Raw genomic sequence first — 22,666 nt, 5'->3', positions numbered from 1 at the left:
ATTAGAAGAGAACAAAAGAAGTTTTTTTAGAAATCATAAAAAGTGTTGAATGTCTCTAAAAAAATAAAATTAGAGTGGTATGGTTGTTTTCCCAAGGGAAATATAGAGAGGTGTATTTAGAAAAAAACAAATCAGGGATTCATAGGAAAATTCATATTTGACCTGCAGACCTTATTTCTCATAAAAAAATATTAAATATATATATATATCCACCAGCTCAGGGCCCGGCAATGCAATGGGCACTTTACATATTACACAACTCCAAAAGACAAAATAATTATAAAGGCTTATCTGAAGGCAATATATCTCATCCACATAAACCAATATTCCTCATTCATTAGATCTATTAATCACCTAACTCCTTCTAAGTAAATCTAGATACAGCTATAGAATCCTTTTCAACACAGCATGCCAGGAAGCCACAGCCAGTAGCTCAGAGTTAGCACAAAAGATAAAAGCCCTCTTACTTCCCTTCTTTAAATAATCTAAAATATATCCCTCAATTAAATTAGATAAAATGAAGGCTGCATATGTCAAACAAATTGTTTCAAGTGGTAACCGAACTTGCTTTTAATGATACCTTTATCCTACATTGAATGATATTACAAAATACACTCCTATGAAACATATTGTTGTATCATCGAAGGTGTTGTTCATCACATTTCAGTATGTGCTTTAGAAATTTCTATCGGATTTCAGTACCTGGTTTATTTTTATCTTACAAATATTGTTTATCTCTTTGCACTAGCTGCCAGAAAACACAGTTAAATTAGTTTTCTACTTATAGAAATGTATGGATCTCATACCATGAATTGTATGTACCCATCCAGCTGAATTTTCTTTTGCTATTTCCCCTTTCTGACATCTTCTCATTTATCTATTTATTATTATTTTTTGTATATATTTTAGTAAAATAGCTTAATTTTTTAAACAATGAAATTTTTTTTTCTTTAATTAGCTTAGCCCTGGCAAACTAAACAACATGGAATAAACAAAGAGCAAAACTCTGCATAAACAAGTTTTCAATTGCTATAAACAATTCTGGTCCTGGACTGTTGGCTCTGTGGTAGAGCATCAGCCTGTCCTGTGGAAGTGCCTGGGTTTGATTCCTGGTCAGGGTACACAGAAGCGACCATCTGCTTCTCTACCCTCCCCTCACCTTTTTCTCCCTCTTTCTCTACTCCCATCCCACAGCCATGGCTCGATTGGTTGGAGCAATCAGCCCCAGGTGTTGAGGATGGCTCCATGGAGCCTCTACCTCAGGTGCTAGAAATAGCTCAGTTGCAAGCATGGCCCTAGATGGGAAAAGCATTGGACCAGACTGGCGTTGCCAGGTGGATCCCACTCAGGGCACATGTGGGAGTTTGTCTCTTTTATATTCCCTCTTCCCTCTTGGAAAAGAATGGAAAAAAATGTTCTTATAATTCAGAGACCTGGAATATTCCTTCAAACATATACACACATGTGCAAGCACATTATTCAAAAACAAAAATAATTATTTTTAAAATAAATTTAGGTTACCTTTCTCACTAATATTTTTAACATGTTCTGAATACTTACTGTTTTCTATTCATAGCACAGCATGAGGCTCAAGGCATAAAGAATTTAACAAGATCCAATCCCTATTAGCTAGGAATTCACAATCAAGTCCTATCTTCCCTTTAAGAATACCCACAGCATTTGTTGATTATGATGCAATATTACTCTTGCTGTTTTGTTTGTGTTTGTGTTCAATTGAATCTGTTCTCTCATCATTTCTTTATAGGAAAGACTTCTATTTCCAAAGATTAAGTTCTGTGAGAATGTCATCCAGGACCAGATAAATAATAGACATTTAATAATTGATTTATCATATAGTCAAATTATATCAGTTTTATCCCCAAAAATATTATCTGGGTATGGACATTATAATATACAAGGTACTATATAAATGTTCAACACTATTGACATTATACTTCTAATAATTTATAACAACATAATCATTGCATTTCACTTTTTAAGTATTTCCAAGTTAATTCCATCAAAATTTATTTTTCCCTGACAAGTTGTTTCATTCAGATAAAATATTAAATGGGTTGAATAACACTGAATGGTTGGGTGGAACTGGAATCTAAAACACCCTCACCAGACAAGCTCAAAAGCAAAAAGGCCTTTCACTCACTCACCACTTTCAAAGCAAGCATCAAAGATAAGATGTCCTTTCTTGGGCTGTCCACAGAATCCAGCTGGAAGCACCACATATTTGCTCACATTCCCTCCGATGGCATCATCCTTTCCCATATCATTGCCTATTAAAAAAAAAGTGGTTTATGTTAAACAGAAATCAAAATGCACTTAGTAATAGAAATCTAATTAGATTTCTATCATTAATTTTCCCCTTTCCCTGTCCTTTTGTACTAATCCTGGCAATGAGAAATTAACAACATATTGTAGTAGAGTACAAAGAGAAAAAACATTTTGAAATCAGAAAAATATGGCTCAAATCTCATCTGTACTACACATTAATTCTCTGTGATGAAATCACTTAATCCCTTGAAGCCTCAGTTTCTCTCATCCATAAAAAAGGAAATAGTAAAATCCATGTTTCAAAATTTTGCTGAGCATTATATGAAAAATATCTACATGATTACTAAAATGCAAAAACTGTTCATTAAATTGCATCAATTATTTAATAATAACAGTAATATATTTAACTTGTCACAAATATATAATTAATTACTTTATTTTGAAAAAAGCAATAGTTCTATAGCTAGCATTGTAACTACCTAATGTTTCATCATCAAAAATTTGGGAACCACTGCATTAGCACAGAAATAATAATTCTTACCACAAATTTTAATTTTTAAAAGATTTATAAGTTTAATTTCCACATAGGATGTAGAAAGCTGGAAAGATTTTTGCTTCCACCTTAACAAGAAATATTCCAATAAAGAACAAATCATGACTTTTAACAATCTACCAGAAAACTGAGATTGTAGGGCAACCAATATTCTGATAACCAGGGAAATTCAGGCCCCATCAAAAGAAAATGGGAAGTAGGTATCAACTCCTCTATGGCAGAGCACAGAAGGAAGGAATACTGGATGTCATAACAAGTAAGTAAGAATAAATAAGCTAAATTTTAAAAAATTTATTGAAAGTCAAGTGAAGAGGAAACTTGACAGTGTAGAACCCGTGAGAGTCATAGGCATGAGAGGGAATTCACAACCACTGGCGGACTCCTGTACCTCTGTTGGGTATTTAGGAGAAAGATTAGGAAGAAGGCAAAAGACTAGAAAATGTCTTTCATTGTGATGTGTTGTGGACCATAAATGGCAAAAAGCCATTGTAGATTCGAGGCTTAGCAAAAGGCTAAGTTCTTCCCCCTCCATCTCCATATTTGGCTATGATGCTGAGTATTTGCACCCACTCTACTTGCTTCCTTGGGTTGCTGGAAGCAATATACATGCCCTTCCTCTGACTTTTTTGTTTGTTTCAGATGTTGGTAGATTTCACTAATGTATCCTGTTTTTTGCCTTGGGAGAGTTCCTGTCTTAGCCTTGGATGTGCAACTTTGTATCAAGGTCCTTGATTTGCATATGGCTATATAATAAAGCGAACTGGGGCTATGGGGCACTCAGATACTGCCAGGCACTTTGAAGAGTCCTCCCGGTCCCATCGTTTTTGTTAATTCCGCACACCATTATTTGGAGCCGCGCTGGTCCGCGGCAGTGATGCAGAAGAGGAGTGGCTTTTGTTATAGAAAAGGCATGAAGTCCCACCAATATCTGTTTCCCTCCCTCTGAAATAAAAGTCTTAATCCACTAGAGGAGGAAAAACAAAATTTGTAACTGAGACCATTGCAGGAGGAGGAGCAGCAAAAGGAAAAAGTCTTTTTACCCAGGTAAGGGGCCAGGAATAGTCATGGGCCTATGACTATATATCAACATTATTGGACGGCTCCTACCTCTAGAGAAGGGGTAGAAAACTCTGTCTTATACAAGACATCAAAGATCAAGGCATCATTGAAAGAGGAAAGAGAGATGACATTATTTTTTAAATCGCCACTCCAAGACCAGAATGTATAGGGCCTAAGAGTGAGTATTTACCAGGACAACAGAAATACTCCTGTTTCCTTAAAACCAAGATAGCAAGCACTGGGTTACAAACAATAACAATGTACTTCTAGGGCAGTGTTGGGCAAATGAGTTGGAATTTGCTCATTTTTATTGTTAAAAATGTCTGATGCCCAGGTATGTGACCTGTGATTACTTTCCTGCTTGGGAAGGGCCATTCTTATGCTAATGTTGCTGGAGGAGACGTTTTCATGCCAAAAAGTTTTAAGAAGAGGCCATATTTTTGCAGAGTGAGAGCAAGGAGGAAGAGTGCTAGAGAAAAAGAAGCCATGTTGGCAGATGGGAACCAGAGGGGTGAGGGACTTTGTGAGCTCCGCTGAGACTGGTGGGGGCCTTAGATTCTAGGAAAAACCAGAATAGATTCTCTTGGTTGTGGAACCAGAGAATGTGTGAGTGGGTCTTGGAGCCCTCTGTGTGTTTGTTTTTACTCGCTGGCTGGTTGTGAGGCTAGAATAAAGGAATGGCCCACCAGTTTTTGACTCCACAGTTCCTCTGCCTTCTGTCCGAATCTAAGGGGAACCTGCACATGCCTGGCTGTGATGGCTGCGACTATTGGCCATACAGGTAGAGACAAAATTATTGAGAGAATCCACCTCTGTGGTAGCACTACTACCGGGAAAGGACAAAAGTACCAGGTAGAGTATCATATTGAGGAAAATATCCTCAATCACCCCAGCACTCTCCTTCACAAATAAAGTAGCACTAGAACAATCTGAAGCCAGTGACAAAGTGAAGGTAACTATAGCAACAAAGAGACTCAACTCAGCTTAACTTCTAAGTGGATATAAGTGCTCAAATTACCTAGAAAAAGAAGTGTATCCATTCCCAGTGACCAGTAGTATTTCTACCATTTTCTACTGTTCTTGACACTAGGTATCCAGTATTCAATGAATGATTGTGGAGCATATAAAAAATCAAGAGAAAACAACCTACTCTCTAGGTGAGAAAAATATAAACAGAACTAGATTCAGAAATGACCAAATACTGGAATTATTAGACAATGAATTTAAACTAAAATTAATATGTGAAAGCTTCTAGTGAAAAAGGAGGACAAAATGCATGGACAAATGGGGAATTTCGTAGAGAGATGGAAACTACAGTAATGAGTCCAAAGGAAATGCTAAAACTAAAACATATTGTAACAAAGATAAATGTCTACAATATACACACCCATAGACCTGACACAATGAGTAATTAGTGAACTCTAGGTCAATAGAAATAAGCTGAACAAAGATAAAAGGGGAAAGAAAAAAGAAAGAAAACAGCATCTAAAATGCTCTGGGATGATATCAAATGATCTAACATATGTATAACTGGAATTCCAGAAGGAAATGACAGAGAACAAGGCAGAAGAAATATCTGAAGAAATAATGCCTGAGATTTTTCCACAAAAAGGAAAGATATCTATAGACCCATGAAGCACCAAGCAGAATACAGTTTTTAAACTGTATCTTTCATATCTTAAAATAAAAATTACATACAAAGTAACTAAGATAAAAAATTACAGTAGAGTACTCATAAGAAACTGTGCAAACTAGAAGTCAAGGTAATGACAGCTTTAAATTATTGAAAGAAAAAAATGCTAACTTAAAATTTTAGACCCCATGAAGGTATCTTTTAAGACTTATGGCTACAATAAAAGTATTTTGAAAGAACAAAAAATGAGAGAATCCATTATCAACAGTCACTCTTATAAAAAATGTTAAAGGAAGTTTTTCAGGTTGAAGGAAAAATGATACTAGACATAAACTAAAACCTACAGAATAAAGGATTTCAGAAATTATATAAATGAAGGTAAATATAAATTTTCTTATTTGTAATCACTTTAAAAGGTAAATAATTGTCTAAATAAAAGATAGTAGCAATGTACTGTGTGTTTATGACATATATAAATGTAAAATACATGACAACAATATCACAAAATATTGGTGGGAGTAATTAGAAATGCATTGTTCTAAGTTTCTTAAACTACATATGTAGCTTTGGAAAGCAGATGGACTATAATAAATTAAAGATATATTTAAAAACTTAGGATAAACACTAAAAAATTATTATAAATATGCCAATAGTGAAGATAAAAAGGAACTAAAAGAAATAACTAAGTAATCCAAAAGAAGGCAGGAGACAAAAGAGGAGAAAGGGAACAAAGAACAGATGGAGCAAACAGAAAATAACTAGAACAATATTATAATTAATTTCAAACATATTTAAAGATCTTACATTTAATTAAGATAAATTAACAATGTGTTCAATATGTAGATATAGACTGCCAGATGAAACTACGAAAATCCAATTATAGGAAATCCAATGTCTATAGGAAATCAAGTTTAAATATAAGAACGTGAATAAGTTATAAGTAAAAAGATTAAAAAGATATAGACATACTATGCAAACAATCATCAAAAAAGAGTCAGAGAGGCTATATTAAGGTCAGACAATATAGATTTAATGACAAAACATGAAACTAGGAATAAAAAGAGACATTATATAGTGATAATAGAGTCAATTCACCAAGAACACATAATCCAAAATGTGTATGCACCTAACGAAAGCCTCAAAATACAAGAAAGATAACAACAACAACAACAAAAAAAAGTTGGATCCCCTTCAACACAACCATCTTTATAATCAATAGAATGGAGAAAGAGAACATCACTATAGTCTCATAGGCACTAACATTATAGTAAGAGAATATTATGAACAATTTTAAGCCTGTAATTTTGTGAACTAAGATGAAATGACAAAGCAGAGACTGTAGAAAAAAGAAAACTAAAGACGAGCATTCCTTATGAATATAGACTAGAAATTCTCAGCAAATAATCAGCAAATCAATGTAAAAGTATAATACATCATGAGCAAGTATAATATATCTTGAGAATGCAAGATTGGCTCAACATTCAAAAATCAATCATTATAATTCACCATATCAACAGACTAACAATCTAATTTATATGTTTATCTGAGTAAAGGGAAAAAACAAATTTGACAAAATTAAACGTCTACTATTCTCAGCACATGAAGAATTAAGGAAATTCCTCAAGCAGATAAAGTCTGCTTTATATATTTATTTTATTTAATAGTATATCTATTTAGAAAGAATAACTAAATTATATTTAATTGTGAAAGGCTAAAATTTTTCTGCCTAATACTAGACTCAAGATAGGCATGCATACTCTCACCACTCCTGTTCAACATCATTCTAAAGGTAATAAACAAGAAAACAAGAAGAAGAAAACAATACAAGAAGAAGAAATAAAAGGTATACATAGTGTCCCTATTCATAGAAAACATAATTTTCTAGGTAGAAAATCTCAAAGAATCAGCTAAAAAAACTATTAGAACTAATAATGAGTTCAGGAAGGTTACAGAACAAAAAGCAAAATGTAAAAATCACCTGTATTTTTATATATTATCAACAAATGATTAGAAATTAAAAAGCAGTAGTATTTACAATAACACACACACAAAAATTAAATATTAGGTATAAAACCAACAAGACTGTGCGAGATCTGTCATTTTTGCTAGATCAAAAAAAGCTGAACTAAATGTTAATGGATTTGAAGACTCAATCTTATCAAAATATCAATTTTTCATAAATTGACCTATAGATTCAACAAAATCCCAACCAAATACCTAGCAAGCTGGCTCTAAATTTGTATAATAAAGCAAACAAATTAAAACAACCAAAACAATTTTGAAATGAAGAACAATGTCAAATTAGAGAAAGACAGACATAGTTCATTGGAACAGAACAGACTGTTCAGAAGTGCACCCACACATATATGGCCTGTTGATTTTCAATAAAGGTGCAAAGGTAAAATTTAATATAGAGAGAATAAAATTTACCCCAAAAAATGGTTCTACCAAATCATAATTCATATATAAAAACAACAACCAAACATCACACATAAAAATTAATGCAAAATGCATCAAAGATCCATTTTTAAAACCTAAAACTCAAAAACTTATAGAAGAAAATGAGTTTTCCACACACAAAAGAATGTTAGATCCTTATTTTATCCTACTACGTATGAAAATTAACTCAAAATGTATCAAAGATCTACCTGTAAAAACTAAAACTATAAAATTCTTAAAAGAAACACAGAGGGAAATCTTTAAGACATTGATTCTTGTTTTAGCAATGATTTCTTGTATATGACACTAAAGCACTGAATCAAAAGAAATAATATGAGTAAATTTAAAAATATCTAAATTCAAAATATTTTTGCATCATACATTATCAACAGACTTAAAATGGCAATCCACAGAATAAGAATATTTTTCTTTTTTTTCTTTTTTTTTTTATTTTATAATTTTATTTTTTAATGGGGTGACATCAATAAATCAGGATACATATATTCAAAGATAACAAGTCCAGGTTATCTTGTCGTTCAATTATGTTGCATACCCACCACCCAAAGTCAGATTGTCCTCTGTCACCTTCTATCTTGTTTTCTTTGTGCCCCTCCCACCCCCTATCCCTCTCCCATTCCCCCCTCCCCCCCCGTAACCACCACATTCTTATCAATGTCTCTTAGTTTCACTATTATGTCCCACCTACGTATGGAATAATACAGTTCCTGTTTTTTTCTGATTTACTTATTTCGCTTCGTATCATGTTATCAAGATCCCACCATTTTGTTGTAAATGTTCCGATGTCATCATTTCTTATGGCTGAGTAGTATTCCATAGTGTATATGTGCCACATCTTCTTTATCCAGTCATCTATTGATGGGCTTTTTGGTTGTTTCCATGTCCTGGCCACTGTGAACAATGCTGCAATAAACATGGGGCTGCATGTGTCTTTACGTATCAATGTTTCTGAGTTTTGGGGATATATACCCAGTAGAGGGATTGCTGGGTCATAAGGTAGTTCTATTTTCAGTTTTTTGAGGAACCACCATACTTTCTTCCATAATGGTTGTACTACTTTACATTCCCACCAACAGTGGATGAGGGTTCCTTTTTCTCCACAGCCTCTCCAACATTTGCTATTACCTGACTTGCTAATAACAGCTAATCGAACAGGTGTGAGGTGGTATCTCATTGCCGTTTTGATTTGCATTTCTCTAATAGCTAAAGAAGATGAGCATCTTTTCATATATCTGTTGGCCATTTGTATTTCTTCCTGGGAGAAGTGTCTATTCATATCCTCTTCCCATTTTTTTATTGGATTGTTTGTTTGTTTGTTGTTGAGTTTTATGAGTTCTTTGTATATTTTGGATATTAGGCCCTTATCTGAGCTGTTGTTTAAAATATCATTTCCCATTTAGTTGGCTTTGTTTATTTTGTTATCAGTTTCCCTTGCTGAGCAAAAACTTCTTAGTCTGATGTAGTCCCATTCATTAATTTTTGCCTTCACTTCTCTTGCCATTGGAGTCAAATTCATAAAATGCTCTTTAAAACCCAGGTCCATGAGTTGAGTACCTATGTCTTCTTCTATGTACTTAATTGTTTCAGGTCTTATGTTTAGATCTTTGATCCATTTTGAGTTAATTTTTGCACAGGGGGAGAGACTGTAGTCCAGTTTCATTCTTTTGCATGTGGCTTTCCAGTTTTCCCAGCACCATTTATTGAAGAGGCTTTCTTTTCTCCATTGTGTGTTGTTGGCCCCTTTATCAAAAATTATTTGACTATATATATGTGGTTTTATTTCTGGACTTTCTATTCTGTTCCATTGGTCTGAGTGTCTATTTTTCTGCCAATACCATGCTGTTTTGATTGTCGTGGCCCTATAATAGAGTTTGAAGTCAGGTATTGTTATGCCCCCAGCTTCATTCTTTTTCTTTAGAATTGCTTTGGCTATTCGGGGTTTTTTATAGTTCCATATAAATCTGATGATTTTTTGCTCTATTTCTTTAAAAAATGTCATTGGAATTTTGATGGGAATTGCATTAAATTTGTATATTGCTTTGGGTAATATAGCCATCTTGATTATATTTATTCTTCCTAGCCAAGAACAAGGTATATTCTTCCATCTCATTATATCTTTTTCGATTTCCCTTAACAATGGTTTATAGTTTTCATTATATAAGTCCTTTACATTCTTTGTTATGTTTATTCCTAAGTATTTTATTTTTTTTGTTGCAATCGTGAAGGGGATTATTCTTTTGAGTTCCTTCTCAGTTGTTTCGTTGTTGGCATATAGAAAGGCTATTGACTTCTGTATGTTAATTTTGTATCCTGCGACCTTACTGTATTGGCTTATTGTTTCTAGTAGTCTTTTTGTGGATTCTTTGGGGTTTTCGATGTATAGGATCATATCATCTGCAAAAAGTGATACCTTTACTTCTTCTTTTCCGATATGGATGCCTTTTATTTTTTTGTCTTGTCTGATTGCTCTGGCTAGAACCTCTAGTACCACATTAAATAAGAGTGGAGAGAGTGGACAACCCTGTCTTGTTCCTGATTTAAGGGGGAAAGCCTTCAGTTTAGTGCCATTTAATATGATGTTAGCTGATGGTTTATCATATATGGCCTTTATCATGTTGAGATATTTTCCTTCTATACCCATTTTGTTGAGAGTCTTAAACATAAAATTGTGTTGTATTTTATCGAAAGCCTTTTCTGCGTCTATTGATAAGATCATGTGGTTTTTGTTCTTTGTTTTGTTGATATGGTGTATTACATTAACCGTTTTACGTATGTTGAACCATCCTTGAGATTCTGGGATGAATCCCACTTGATCATGATGTATTATTTTTTTAATATGTTGTTGTATTCGATTTGCTAGTATTTTGTTTAGTATTTTAGCATCTGTATTCATTAGAGATATTGGTCTGTAGTTTTCTTTTTTTGTGCCATCCTTGCCTGGTTTTGGTATGAGGGTTATGTTGGCCTCATAAAATGTGTTTGGAAGTATTGCTTCTTCTTCAATTTTTTGGAAGACTTTGAGTAGAATAGGAACCAAGTCTTCTTTGAATGTTTGATAAAATTCGCTGGTATAGCCGTCAGGGCCTGGACTTTTATTTTTGGGGAGGTTTTTAATGGTTTTTTCTATTTCTTCTCTACTGATAGGTCTGTTTAGGCTTTCTGCTTCTTCTTGACTCAGTCTAGGAAGGTTGTATTGTTCTAGGAATTTATCCATTTCTTCTAGGTTGTTGAATTTAGTGGCATAAAGTTTTTCATAGTATTCTACAATAATTCTTTGTATATCTACGGTGTCTGTGGTGATTTCTCCTCTTTCATTTTGGATTTTGTTTATATGAGTTCTTTCTCTTTTTTCCTTGGTAAGTCTTGCCAAGGGTTTGTCAATTTTGTTGATCTTTTCAAAGAACCAGCTCCTTGTTCTATTAATTTTTTCTATAGTTTTTCTGTTCTCTATTTCATTTATATCTGCTCTGATTTTTATTATCTCCTTTCTTCGGCTGCTTTTGGGTTGTCTTTGTTCTTCTTTTTCTAGTTCCTTAAGGTGGGAAGTTAAGTGGTTCACTTGGGCTCTCTCTTGTTTGTTCATATATGCCTGAAGCGATATGAACTTCCCTCTTATCACTGCTTTTGCTGCATCCCATAGATTCTGATATGTCGTATTGTCATTTTCATTAGTCTGTATATATCTTTTGATCTCTGCACTTATTTCTTCTTTGACCCATTCATTTTTTAAAAGTATGTTGTTTAGTTTCCACATTTTTGTGGGATTTTTTCCTCTTTTTTGCAGTTGAATTCTAGTTTCAAGGCTTTATGATCAGAAAATATGCTTGGTACAACTTCAATTTTTCTGAATTTGCTGATATTGTTTTTGTGGCCCAACATATGGTCAATTCTTGAGAATGATCCATGTACACTGGAGAAAAATGTATACTCAGTCACTTTGGGATGAAATGTCCTGTAGATGTCTATCATATCCAGGTGCTCTAGTGTTTTGTTTAAGGCCACTATGTCTTTGTTGATTCTCTGTTTGGATGACCGATCTAGAGCCGTCAGCAGTGTATTGAGGTCTCCAAGTATGATTGTATTTTTGTCAGTTTTTGTTTTAAGATCAATAAGTAGCTGTCTTATATATTTTGGTGCTCCTTGGTTTGGTGCATATATATTAAGAATTGTTATGTCTTCTTGATTCAGTGTCCCCTTAGCCATTATGAAATGGCCATTTTTGTCTCTAAGTACTTTTCCTGTCTTGTAGTCAGCATTATCCGATATGAGTATTGCTACACCTGCTTTTTTTTGGATGTTGTTTGCTTGGAGTATTGTTTTCCAGCCTTTCACTTTGAATTTGTTTTTATCCTTGTTACTTAGATGAGTTTCCTGTAGGCAGCATACAGTTGGATTTTCTTTTTTAATCCATTCTGCTACTCTGTGCCTTTTTATTGGTGAGTTTAATCCATTTACATTTAGTGTAATTATTGATACTTGTGAGTTCCCTATTGCCATTTTATATCTTGCTTTCTGTTAGTTTTGTGTCTTGTTTGATCCTTCTCTTTCGTTTTTCTATCTTTTGTTTTTATTTGGTTGTATTCCATACATCTTTCCTCTGTTGCTATCTTTTTTATCTCATGTGCTTCTGTGGTGGTTTTTTCAATGGTGGTTACCTTTGAGTAATGAAAAGGGTCCCTACCCTGTTCATTGTAGCGAACTATTTTGTGAGTACTTTTGCACTCCATCGTCCTTTGCTACTGTTAATCTCCGTCTTCTCCCCCTCTTTCTTTTTGTTGTTGTCACAGTTTAAATTTGGTTTTATTGTGTTCTTCTTGGAGCTTTTACTTGTGGCTCTGTTTTTTTTTGTTCTTTGTATCTGATTGGAGAACCCCCTTTAGTAATTCCTGGAGTGGGGGTTTTCTGATGATAAATTCCCTCATCTTTTCTGTATCTGTGAATGTTTTTATTTCTCCTTCATATTTGAAGGATAGCTTTGATGGGTATAGTATTCGTGGCTGAAAGTTCCTCTCTTTCAGGACTTTATATATTGGGGTCCACTCTCTTCTAGCTTGTAGAGTTTCTGCTGAGAAATCTGATGATAATCTAATGGGCCTTCCTTTATATGTTGTATTCTTCTTTTCCCTGGCTGCCTTGAGAATTTTTTCTTTGCTGTTGGTTTGTGTCAATTTCATTATGATATGCCTTGGAGTAGGTTTGTTGGGGTTAAGAAAACTTGGAGTTCTGTTTGCTTCTTGAACTTGAGGCTTTAGTTCTTTCCACAGGCTTGGGAAGTTCTCATCAATTATTTGTTTAAGTATGTTCTCCATTCCATTTTCTCTCTCTTCTCCCTCTGATATACCTATTATTCTTATGTTATTCTTTTTAATGGAGTCAGATAATTCTTGTAGGGCTATCTCATTTTTTTTAATTTTTGAGTCTCTTTCTTCTTCTCTCTGTTGTGCCTCAAGTTGCTTGTCTTCTATTTCACTAATCCTCTCTTCTATCTGACCTGTTCTATTAGCTAAGCTTGTTACTTCGTTTTTCAGCTCGTGAATTGAGTTTTTCATCTCTGTTTGATTTGTTTTTATAGTTTCAATTTCCTTGGACATATATTCTTTGTGTTCATGGAGTTGTTTTCTGAGCTCCCTATATTGCCTTTCTGTGTTTTCTTGTATATCTCGGAGGATTTTTAGGATTTCTATCTTGAATTCTCTGTCATTTAGCTCCAAGGTTTCCAATATATTAAATTTTTTCTCCATAGATTTTTCCTCATCTAGCTGTGTTACCTCTCTTTCTTTTGTATCCATGATATTCGATTTTCTCTTCCTTAATGGCATCTGAGGGTGGTTTTGTTGATAGTATTAATGAGATTTAATAAAGAATAAAAAGTTAAAAAAAATAAAAATAAATCGAAAAGAGTTGTTTTTTTTAAAAAAAATTAATAATGAAATAAAGAAAAATAAAATAAAATAAAAATTTTAAAAAAAGGAAATTATTCCCCCCCTCTTTTTTTCCTCTCCTCTCCTCTCCCCTCTTTCTTGAGAAAATCTTGTGGTGGACTGTGAGTTATAACAAACAATGCCTGTGATGGAGGGCCTGAATTGGGGAAAAGTAATAAAGGGGCAAAAAAGAGAGAAAGAGAAAAAAAAAAAAAAGAAAAAAGAAAAAAGAAAAAAAAAAGAGCGTATGGTCCCACAAAAAGCAAATAAGGAAAAAATTTGGGTCAAGAATAAAATGATTTGCTTTTAGGTGTTGGTTTTCTAAGAGTTATGATGAGAGGAATAAGAGGAAAATGGAAAAATGGGGGGACAAATTAAAAACTTACTATTGTATTTAGTGGAACAAGAATTAGATAATATAGAGAGCCAGGGATGGGAGCACTGCTAGTGAGTTAAAAAGGTGAAGTAAAAAACCCCCAAAATGCCACAAACATAAGTTTGAGTCCCAGATAAGATAATTTGTTTGTTATTGAGGTTTGAATGAGAGGAGATGTAAAGGAGAAAGGAAGAAACTAATATAGAGGGAGAAAAGAAAGAGAGAGAGAGAAAAAAAGAGGGAACCACTAAAAGAAGAAAAAAGAAAGGAGAGAGAGAGAGTTAAGGGTTTTGGAGTGCAACCCTCATAGAGAGAAAGGAAGAGAAGAGAAATGATAATGGGAGATGTAACACTTATGGGTAGTGTAGTTCAAGGAGAGGAGAGAGTAAGACCGGTAGAGAGTTAATCGGCCAAATTGGAGGAGGAAAAAAAAGTCTCAAGAATGAAGATAAGAGAAACAAACGAACAAATATAATAAAATGGGATAGGTTATAATGTCTGCAGATTATTCTTGATTTTGAGAGGTTATCTTCTTGCTTTTTCTTTTCTCTCCCTCTTCCTGGTCGGTGACTCTGTACCCCGGGTTCTGCCCCTTTGGCACGCTCAGGTAGAGGTTTGCAGTTGATTAGTCTCTATGGCAATGTCATGTATTGTGCTTTATTCTCGTTGGGAGTCGAGGCTCATTAGCATTTATAGGCTCCGACAGTGAGAGAGTCCGTGTTCCTGGAGCCTTTCTCCTAGTCTTTCCTTCCTCAATTAGTAGCCTGATAGTCCAGGTATGGGGTTGCTGCTGCCTCTGCCTGGATTGTAAGAGGCTCAAATTGCTGGCAACTCCCCACTCTATTTCCACTCAGCACAGGGCTCTGGGTAAGGCTCAGTCATTCAGAGCTGCTAGCATAATCAGGCGGGCTTTCCGCCCACTCGAAGACCTCTGGCTCTGCCACTCTATCCGGTAACACAAGCGGCGCCCACTTCTGGGGCGCTTGGAGGAAACTCTCACTCACTGTCTGCAACCAGGATATCCGGCCAGCAGTCTCACGCTCTGAGTGAAACCCCCAACCGCAGGGAAAAGTTGCAGCGTTGGAATTGAGTCTCGCTCCATCCCCGTGCGCGGCTTTTGCAAGGCACTGGGGCGGCCCGAGATTCCGCTTTGGCCCACACAAAGGCCCCTGACTCTGCCCCTCTGTGCGATAACACGGGCGCGCACTGCCGAGGCACTCGGAGGAATCGCTCACTCCTTATCTGCGCGCACACACCAGGATATGAGGCCGGCCGCGGTTCCCTCTGAGTGAAACAGCCTCCAGCACGGAAAATCTCCACCGTTGGGATTAGTTCTCACTCCCTCCCGTGCGTGGCTTTCCCAGGGCGCTGGGGCTGCCCAGAGACTCTGCCCTCAGCCCACAGAAAGGCCTCTGACCCTGCCTCTCCGTGGGGCAACACGGGCACCCACTTCCGCGGCTTAGGAAGAAATCTCTCTTCCACTAACTGTGCACCGACCAGGAGACCGGGTAAAATGGCCGCTCCGCTTGTCTTTCTTTGTTTGGGTTTGGCGCGAGTGTTAGCTTGTATTGCCCGGGTTGCCACAGGATCAGATTTTCCTCGGCTTGGATCTCCGAGCCACAGCCTGGTTCGGCCGTTTTTGCTGCGGCGGCCTGGATCTATTCACCCCCTTTGCCCGCCTCAGTTTCTATATTCACAGTTACCAGAGAAAGCCACCCTGTTTAGGTTAGTGAGGAAGGCGGAGCATTTCTTACTCCCTATTTCCTTCGGGGTTTGGTTATATATTTAGCCAATTTTTCACTCAATCATACCTTTGGGTGTATTGCGAAGAATCTGGAAGCTCCAAGTATAGGTTTTTCTGTTTCTGGTTGAAGATCTTGTTGAGTTTTGGGGGAGATTTATCGGTATCGCTTCCTACCCCGCCATTACTCTCAAGAATATTTTTCAAATCAAACATCTGATAAGGGATTAATATATAGAATATATAAGGAACTCCCTTATATATGTAGGAATATATGTAGGAACTCCTACAACTCAACAATAGAGAAACCCAACAAGCAAAAAATTTTAAAAATATGCAAACATATGTTTGAATAAACATTCCTTCAAAGTCAGCAACTGAGCACATAAAGAGATGTTGAAAATCACTTGCCATTTGGCAAATTCAAATTAAAACCACCATGAGATACCACTTCATACCCATTAGGGGGTCACTATCACAAAATGGAAAATAACAATTGTTGGCAGAGACACCAAGAAACTAGAACACTTGCACACACTACTGGTGAGAATGTAAAGAGGGAGAGCCACTGTGGAAAACAGTTTCATGACATAAAAACAGTTTTAAACATAAAAATTACCATTGTGACCTATTAAGGCCACTCCTAGGTTTATATCCAAAAGAATTGATATCAGGGTCTCAGATACTCACACACCAATGTTCAGAGCAGTATTGTTCTCAATATCCAAATGGTGAAAACAACCCAAATTTCCATCAACAAATTAATGGATTTCTTCTAATATGGTAGATACATATATGGAATATTTATTATTCTATCATAAAAAGAAGAAATTCTAATACATGCTACAACATGAATAGACCTTGAAAATGAGCCAAGTGAAATAAACTAGACACAAAAACAGATATTATATAATTCCACTGATATGAGATTTCTAGAATAGGCAAATTTACAGAGAAATAAAGTAAAATAAAGGTTCCCAGGGGCTGGGGAAAGGAGAGAATGAGGACTTATTGTTTAATGGGTATAGAGCTTCTGCTTGAGTTGATGATAAGGTTTTGGAAAAGGATAGTAGCAGTGGTTGCACAACGTTGTGAATGTATTTAATGCCAGTGAATTGTATACCCAAAAGTGGTTAGAATGATAACTTTTATGTTATATATATTTGACCATAAAAACATCACTCTAAAACATGAAATAAATGGAAAGACTTTTAAGTGGGCAAATCAAAAATATATATAAGAATATCTGTGTATATTTAGGTTAGTCAAAGTTTTTCCTAAATAAGACATAAAAATCATAAACCATAAAGTTACAAACTGAACTTTATCAAATAAAAATTGTTGATCTTTGAAATGCATTATTAATTTTTTAAATGTCAAGCTACAGACTGAGAGAAAATACTTGCAAAAGACATATGTGATTAAGAACTATATCTAGCATACATAAAAGACTTTAACAGATACTTCACTAAAGAAGATATATGGCCTGACCAGATTGTGGTACAGTGGGTAGAAAGTCGACCTGGACACTCAGGACCCAGGTTCGAAACCCTGAGGTTGCAGGCTTGAGTGCAGGCTCATCTGCCTTGAAAGTGGGCTCACTGGCTGGAGCATGGGATCACTGGCTGGAGTATAGGATCATAGACATGACCCCATGGTCTCTGGCTTGAGCCCAAAGGTTGCAGGCTTGAGCACAAGGTCACTGACTCAGCTGGAACTCCCTATCAAGGCATGTATAAGAAGCAATCAATGAACAACTAAAGTGCCGCAACTACAAGTTGATGCTTCTCATCTCTCTCCTTTCCTATCTGCCTGTCTCTGTCTGTCTCTGTCTCTCTATCCTCCTCTCTCTCTTGCTAAAAAAACATGGGTGTCAATTAAGTTCATGAAAAGATGCTCAAAAGATGCTAATTTATCATTAGTCAATAGGTAAATGCAGTTGAAAGCACAATGAGACACTACCAATGGTGGGATTCAAATAATTTAACAAGTGGTTCTCTGTCCTAATGACGGTTTTAAGTATAAAAAAACAATATACCGAAAGGTAGTTTATTATTTCATGCATTTATTACTTAAATGAGAACAATAAAAGGTACACAAAATTAGATTATGTTGTAAGACTTTTAAAATATTAATGAAAAAATATTGAATACCTGACAATAAACAATAAAACTGTTATTTAAGATATTTCCATATTGCTTCTTGACTGGCATCCTCACTTGCAATTTTTTTCACCTATGGATGGAATGAACATTTCTATGGCACTTAGAATATGCTGTTGCACAGATGAACATTAAAAAAGAGTAAGAAATGTAAATTTGTGATTTCCACACTGGGCAAATGCCCAAGCACCCACCTTAGACAGAACCCTGATTACAAGTCCCATTTTAACAACCAGTTCGCCAAACTCAACAAAAAATTAGGTATTGGTTCTGCCAAACCAGTGCAAACCAGCTGAATCCTACCACTGGATACTACGCTACACTTAATAAAATGCTAAAATAAAAAAAAACTGACCAAACCAAGGGTAGATAATAATGTAAAGAGCAATGAAAATCTCATGCATTTCAGGTAGAAATAGTAAATGGTAATGGCCACTTTAAAAAATACTTTGGCGGCCCTGGCTGGTTGGCTCAGTGGTAGACGTCGGCCCGGCGTGCGGAAGTCCCGGGTTCGATTCCCAGCCAGGGCACACAGGAGAAGCGCCCATCTGCTTCTCCACTCATCCCCCTCTTCTTCCTCTCTGTCTCTCTCTTCCTCTCCCACAGCCAAGGCTCCATTGGAGCAAAATGGCCCGGGCGCTGGGGATGGCTCCATGGCCTCTGCCTCAGGCGCTAGAGTGGCTCTGGTCACAACAGAGCGATGCCTCGGATGGGCAGAGCATCGCCCCCTGGTGGGGCGTGCTGGGTGGATCCCAGTCGGGCGCATGTGGGAGTCTGTCTGACTGCCTCCCTGTTTCCAGCTTCAGAAAAAATACAAGAAAAAAAAATACTTTGGCATTTTGTTATAATATTAAATATACACAACATACAACAATTCCATTGTTAGGTATTTTACCCAAGAGATGTGAAAACATATGTTCTCTCTCTCTCTCTCTCTCTCTCTCTCTCTCTCTCTCCCTTCCTCCCTCTCTCTCTCTCTCTCTCTCTCTCTCACACACACACACACACACACACACACACACACCGAAAACCCTGCACATGAATGTTTATAGCAGCTTTTATTTATAATCACCCCCAAATTGGAAACAATCCAAATGGTCTTAACTGCTGAATGTATAAACAAAAAGAGTTTCAAGCACAACAGGGTGGTTTTCTGAGTTGAGAATACTGAAATAAAAGTTTGGAGAAGCCAACAAAACTTAAATTTGAAAGTCAAAGTACTAAAGAGGAAAGAGCTATGTAGAGCCAGAGAACCAAAACTCTATGAAAGGTCTGCTTAAGACCGGCTGAATACTAAGTCTTACAGAGTGAAACTCCATAAGACCTGGCAAAAAAACAACAACCAGGAAGTTGTAGACTAAACAATTTTCAAAGTACACAGGAGTGGGAAACATTCAAACTGCAACCCTCCTGAGTGGGGAATCCATGTTGAAACCCAGGGCATTGAGCAGATATCCCAGGAAAGGTACTAGCCATGAACACTTGGAAAATGAAATTTGAAATACAATATCATTATAATAGGATCACAAAACACAAAATACTCGGCCTTAAATTTAACAAATTAGGTACAAGAACTGTATACTGAAAACTCAAAGACAATGCTGATAGATATTAAGAAAGACCCAATTTACTGACTAGGTATACCATGTTTATGTATTTAAAAATTCATTATTGTTAAGGTGACAGCTTTCCAAAAAGTCATCTCTGGCTTAAATGCAATCCCAATAAAAACCTTAGCATATGTTGTAGAAATAAAAAAGCTCATTAGAAAATTTATATGGAAACACAAAGAACCTAGAATATCCAATATAATTTTTAAAAATAAGACGAGTTGGAGAACTTACATTGCATCATAACAAGAATTATTTTAAACTTATAGAAACAAAGATAAGAGCAGTATGAGCATCAAGATAGTCATATAAATCAGTGGGTCAAAATAGAGAGTGCAAACACTACATCCACATACATATGGTCAATTAAGTTTCAACAAAGATGCAATGGTAATTTAATATGGAAAGAACAGTCTTCAAAACAAATATTCTTTGAAGAACTGGACATCTTTTCAAAAAATATGAACCATAGGCCCTGGCCAGTTGGCTTAGTAGCAGAGCATCCGCCTAGTGTATGGATGTCCTGGGTTTAATTCCTGGTCAGTTCACACAGAAGTGATCATCTGTTTCTCCACCCCTCCCCTCTCCTCTTCTCTCTCTCTCTCTCTCTCTCTCTTCTCCTCCTACAGCCATGCCTCAATTGGTTTGAGTGTATTGGCCCAGGCACTGAGGATGGCTCCGTGGAGGCTCTGCCTCAGGCACTAAAAATAGCTTGGTTGTGAACATAGCCCCAGATGGGCAGAACATTGGCCCAAGGTGGGGGTTTCCGGGTAGAGATACCCGTTGGGGCGCATGCAGGAGTCTGCCTATCTCCCCTCCTCTCACTTGAAAAAGAAGAAAAAAAATATGAACCATATATATGTGGGTGTGTATGGTGGTGGTGGAGATTACATTGGTATATATTATATATTTTTATATGATATATTTGCCAAACTCATGAAATTGTACAGTTAAAACTGGTACATTTTATTATATGTAAATTATATCCCAATAAAGTTGATTTTTAAATGTTTAAAAGTGAAAGATCCATAATGATCCTCCTGTCATAGAATTGATTGTGTGCATTTGTATGTGTATTTAAAAGTAAAATTATCCTATGGCTCATACCCCTCGAACTCTGTTCATTCCCTAGATGCAATTGTTCTTAATCATATCTGCTTTCAGTTTCTCAGGTATTACTGTACACAATACCTTTATACATCTATATCTTCATTTATCAACATCAAATGATTTCTACTGACATTCTACTAGGAAAGGAAAAGAAATGGATTGTGTACATTATTCTTCACATTCTCTTTCTGGTAATTTTTTTTTTTTTTGACAGAGACACAGAGAGAGTCAGAGAGAGGGACAGATAGGGACAGACACACAGGAAGGGAGAGAGATGAGAAGCATCAATTCTTTGTTGTGGCTCCTTAGTTGTTCACTGATTGCTTTCTCATATGTGCCTTGACGAGGGGCTACAGCAAAGTGAATGACCCCTTGCTCAAGCCAGTGACCTTGGGCTAAAGGCAGGGAGCGACCTTGGGCTTCAAGCCAGACACCTTTGGGCTCAAGCTAGCGACCATGGAGTCACATCTATGATTGCATGCTCAAGTCAGCGACTCCATGCTCAAGCTGGTGAGCCCATGCTCAAGCCAAATGAGCCCACACTCAAACCAGATGAGCCCACACTCAAGTGGGCAACCTCGAGGTTTTGACCTTGGGTCCTCAGCATCCCAGTCTGACACTCTATCCACTGTGCCATTGCCTGATCAGGCTCTTTCTGACAATTTTATTGGTTCTGTTATTATTTTAATTATTCTGTTGAGGTAGTTATAAATGTCAGCAGTATTCTTAGGGGGAATTTTATAAATTTGTGGAGGAATTATTTTGTTTTCATAATAATAGAGGAGCACAGATGACAGTATTCTATAAATATTTGTTAATTTGATGAAATAAGAATAAAAATGGACTTTTAGGGCTGAATTTGACTTCAACATTAAATATTTTTTGTCTGTAGAGAGCATAGTGAATATGTAATATACTTTAAATTTATCAAAAGAAACAGCACATTTACATTTATAGTTTATTAAGATAAATAATTGTGATATAATCAGAGACAAAATAGTAAACAAAAGCAATACATCACAAAACACACATATACTGACATAAAGACAGAAAGGGGAATGGGGGACCATACCCCTTAATGTTAATGCAATATAATAGTTGAGCATTTAAATATACAAGGCAGGCAATGAGTTTTTTTGTTTTTGGGGGTTTTTTTTACAGAGACAGAGAGAGTCAGAGAGAGGCATGGATAGGGACAGACAGGAACGGAGAGAGATGAGAAGCATCAATCATCAGATTTTCATTGTTACACCTTAGTTGTTCATTGATTGCTTCCTCATATGTGCCTTGACTGGGGGGCTATAGCAGACCAAGTAACCCCCAGCTCGAGCCAGTGACCTTGGGTTCAAGCTGGTGAGCCTTGCTCAAACCAGATGGGCCCATGCTCAAGCTGGAGACCTTGGGGTCTTGAACCTGGGTCCTCCTCAAACCAGTATGATGCTCTATCCACTGCGCCACTGCCTGGTCAGGCAAGATGTTATTCTTAGAGAAATCATATCTCAATTACATCACAGATGTATATAAAACCATTAAAAATAATGGCATTTACAGCAATACAAAACAATCCAATGTGGCATAAAATTATGGAATAATTGTTATAGAATGAGAAGTTTTAATTTTTTTTTAATTCTGTGCATTTTAACATTCAGCCATATAGCTGTTTCACCCAGGTTTTTGAACCCAAACTCTTTACTCTTATTTTGCAATACTCCCAAATTTAGTTAAGATAGCATGAATTAATAGTAAGAATCTGGATTT

General features: G+C 36.2%; 1 protein-coding gene across 1 annotated transcript in view; it reads right to left on the bottom strand.

The window, feature by feature from the left end:
* The window catches only part of AGBL4 (AGBL carboxypeptidase 4), a 1,318,466-nt gene that overhangs the window by 1,174,542 nt on the left and 121,258 nt on the right, over positions 1-22,666 (bottom strand). The window contains exon 2 of the mRNA XM_066269248.1: positions 2,166-2,288. Within this exon, the coding sequence (XP_066125345.1) occupies positions 2,166-2,288 (123 nt within the window). The remainder of the gene's footprint in view (positions 1-2,165; positions 2,289-22,666) is intronic.

This window comes from Saccopteryx bilineata, chromosome 3, assembly GCF_036850765.1.
Source record: "Saccopteryx bilineata isolate mSacBil1 chromosome 3, mSacBil1_pri_phased_curated, whole genome shotgun sequence".
Classification (NCBI taxonomy): domain Eukaryota; kingdom Metazoa; phylum Chordata; class Mammalia; order Chiroptera; family Emballonuridae; genus Saccopteryx; species Saccopteryx bilineata.
The sequence above is the reverse complement of the archived record's forward strand: the minus strand, read 5'-3'. Positions and strand labels throughout refer to the sequence as shown.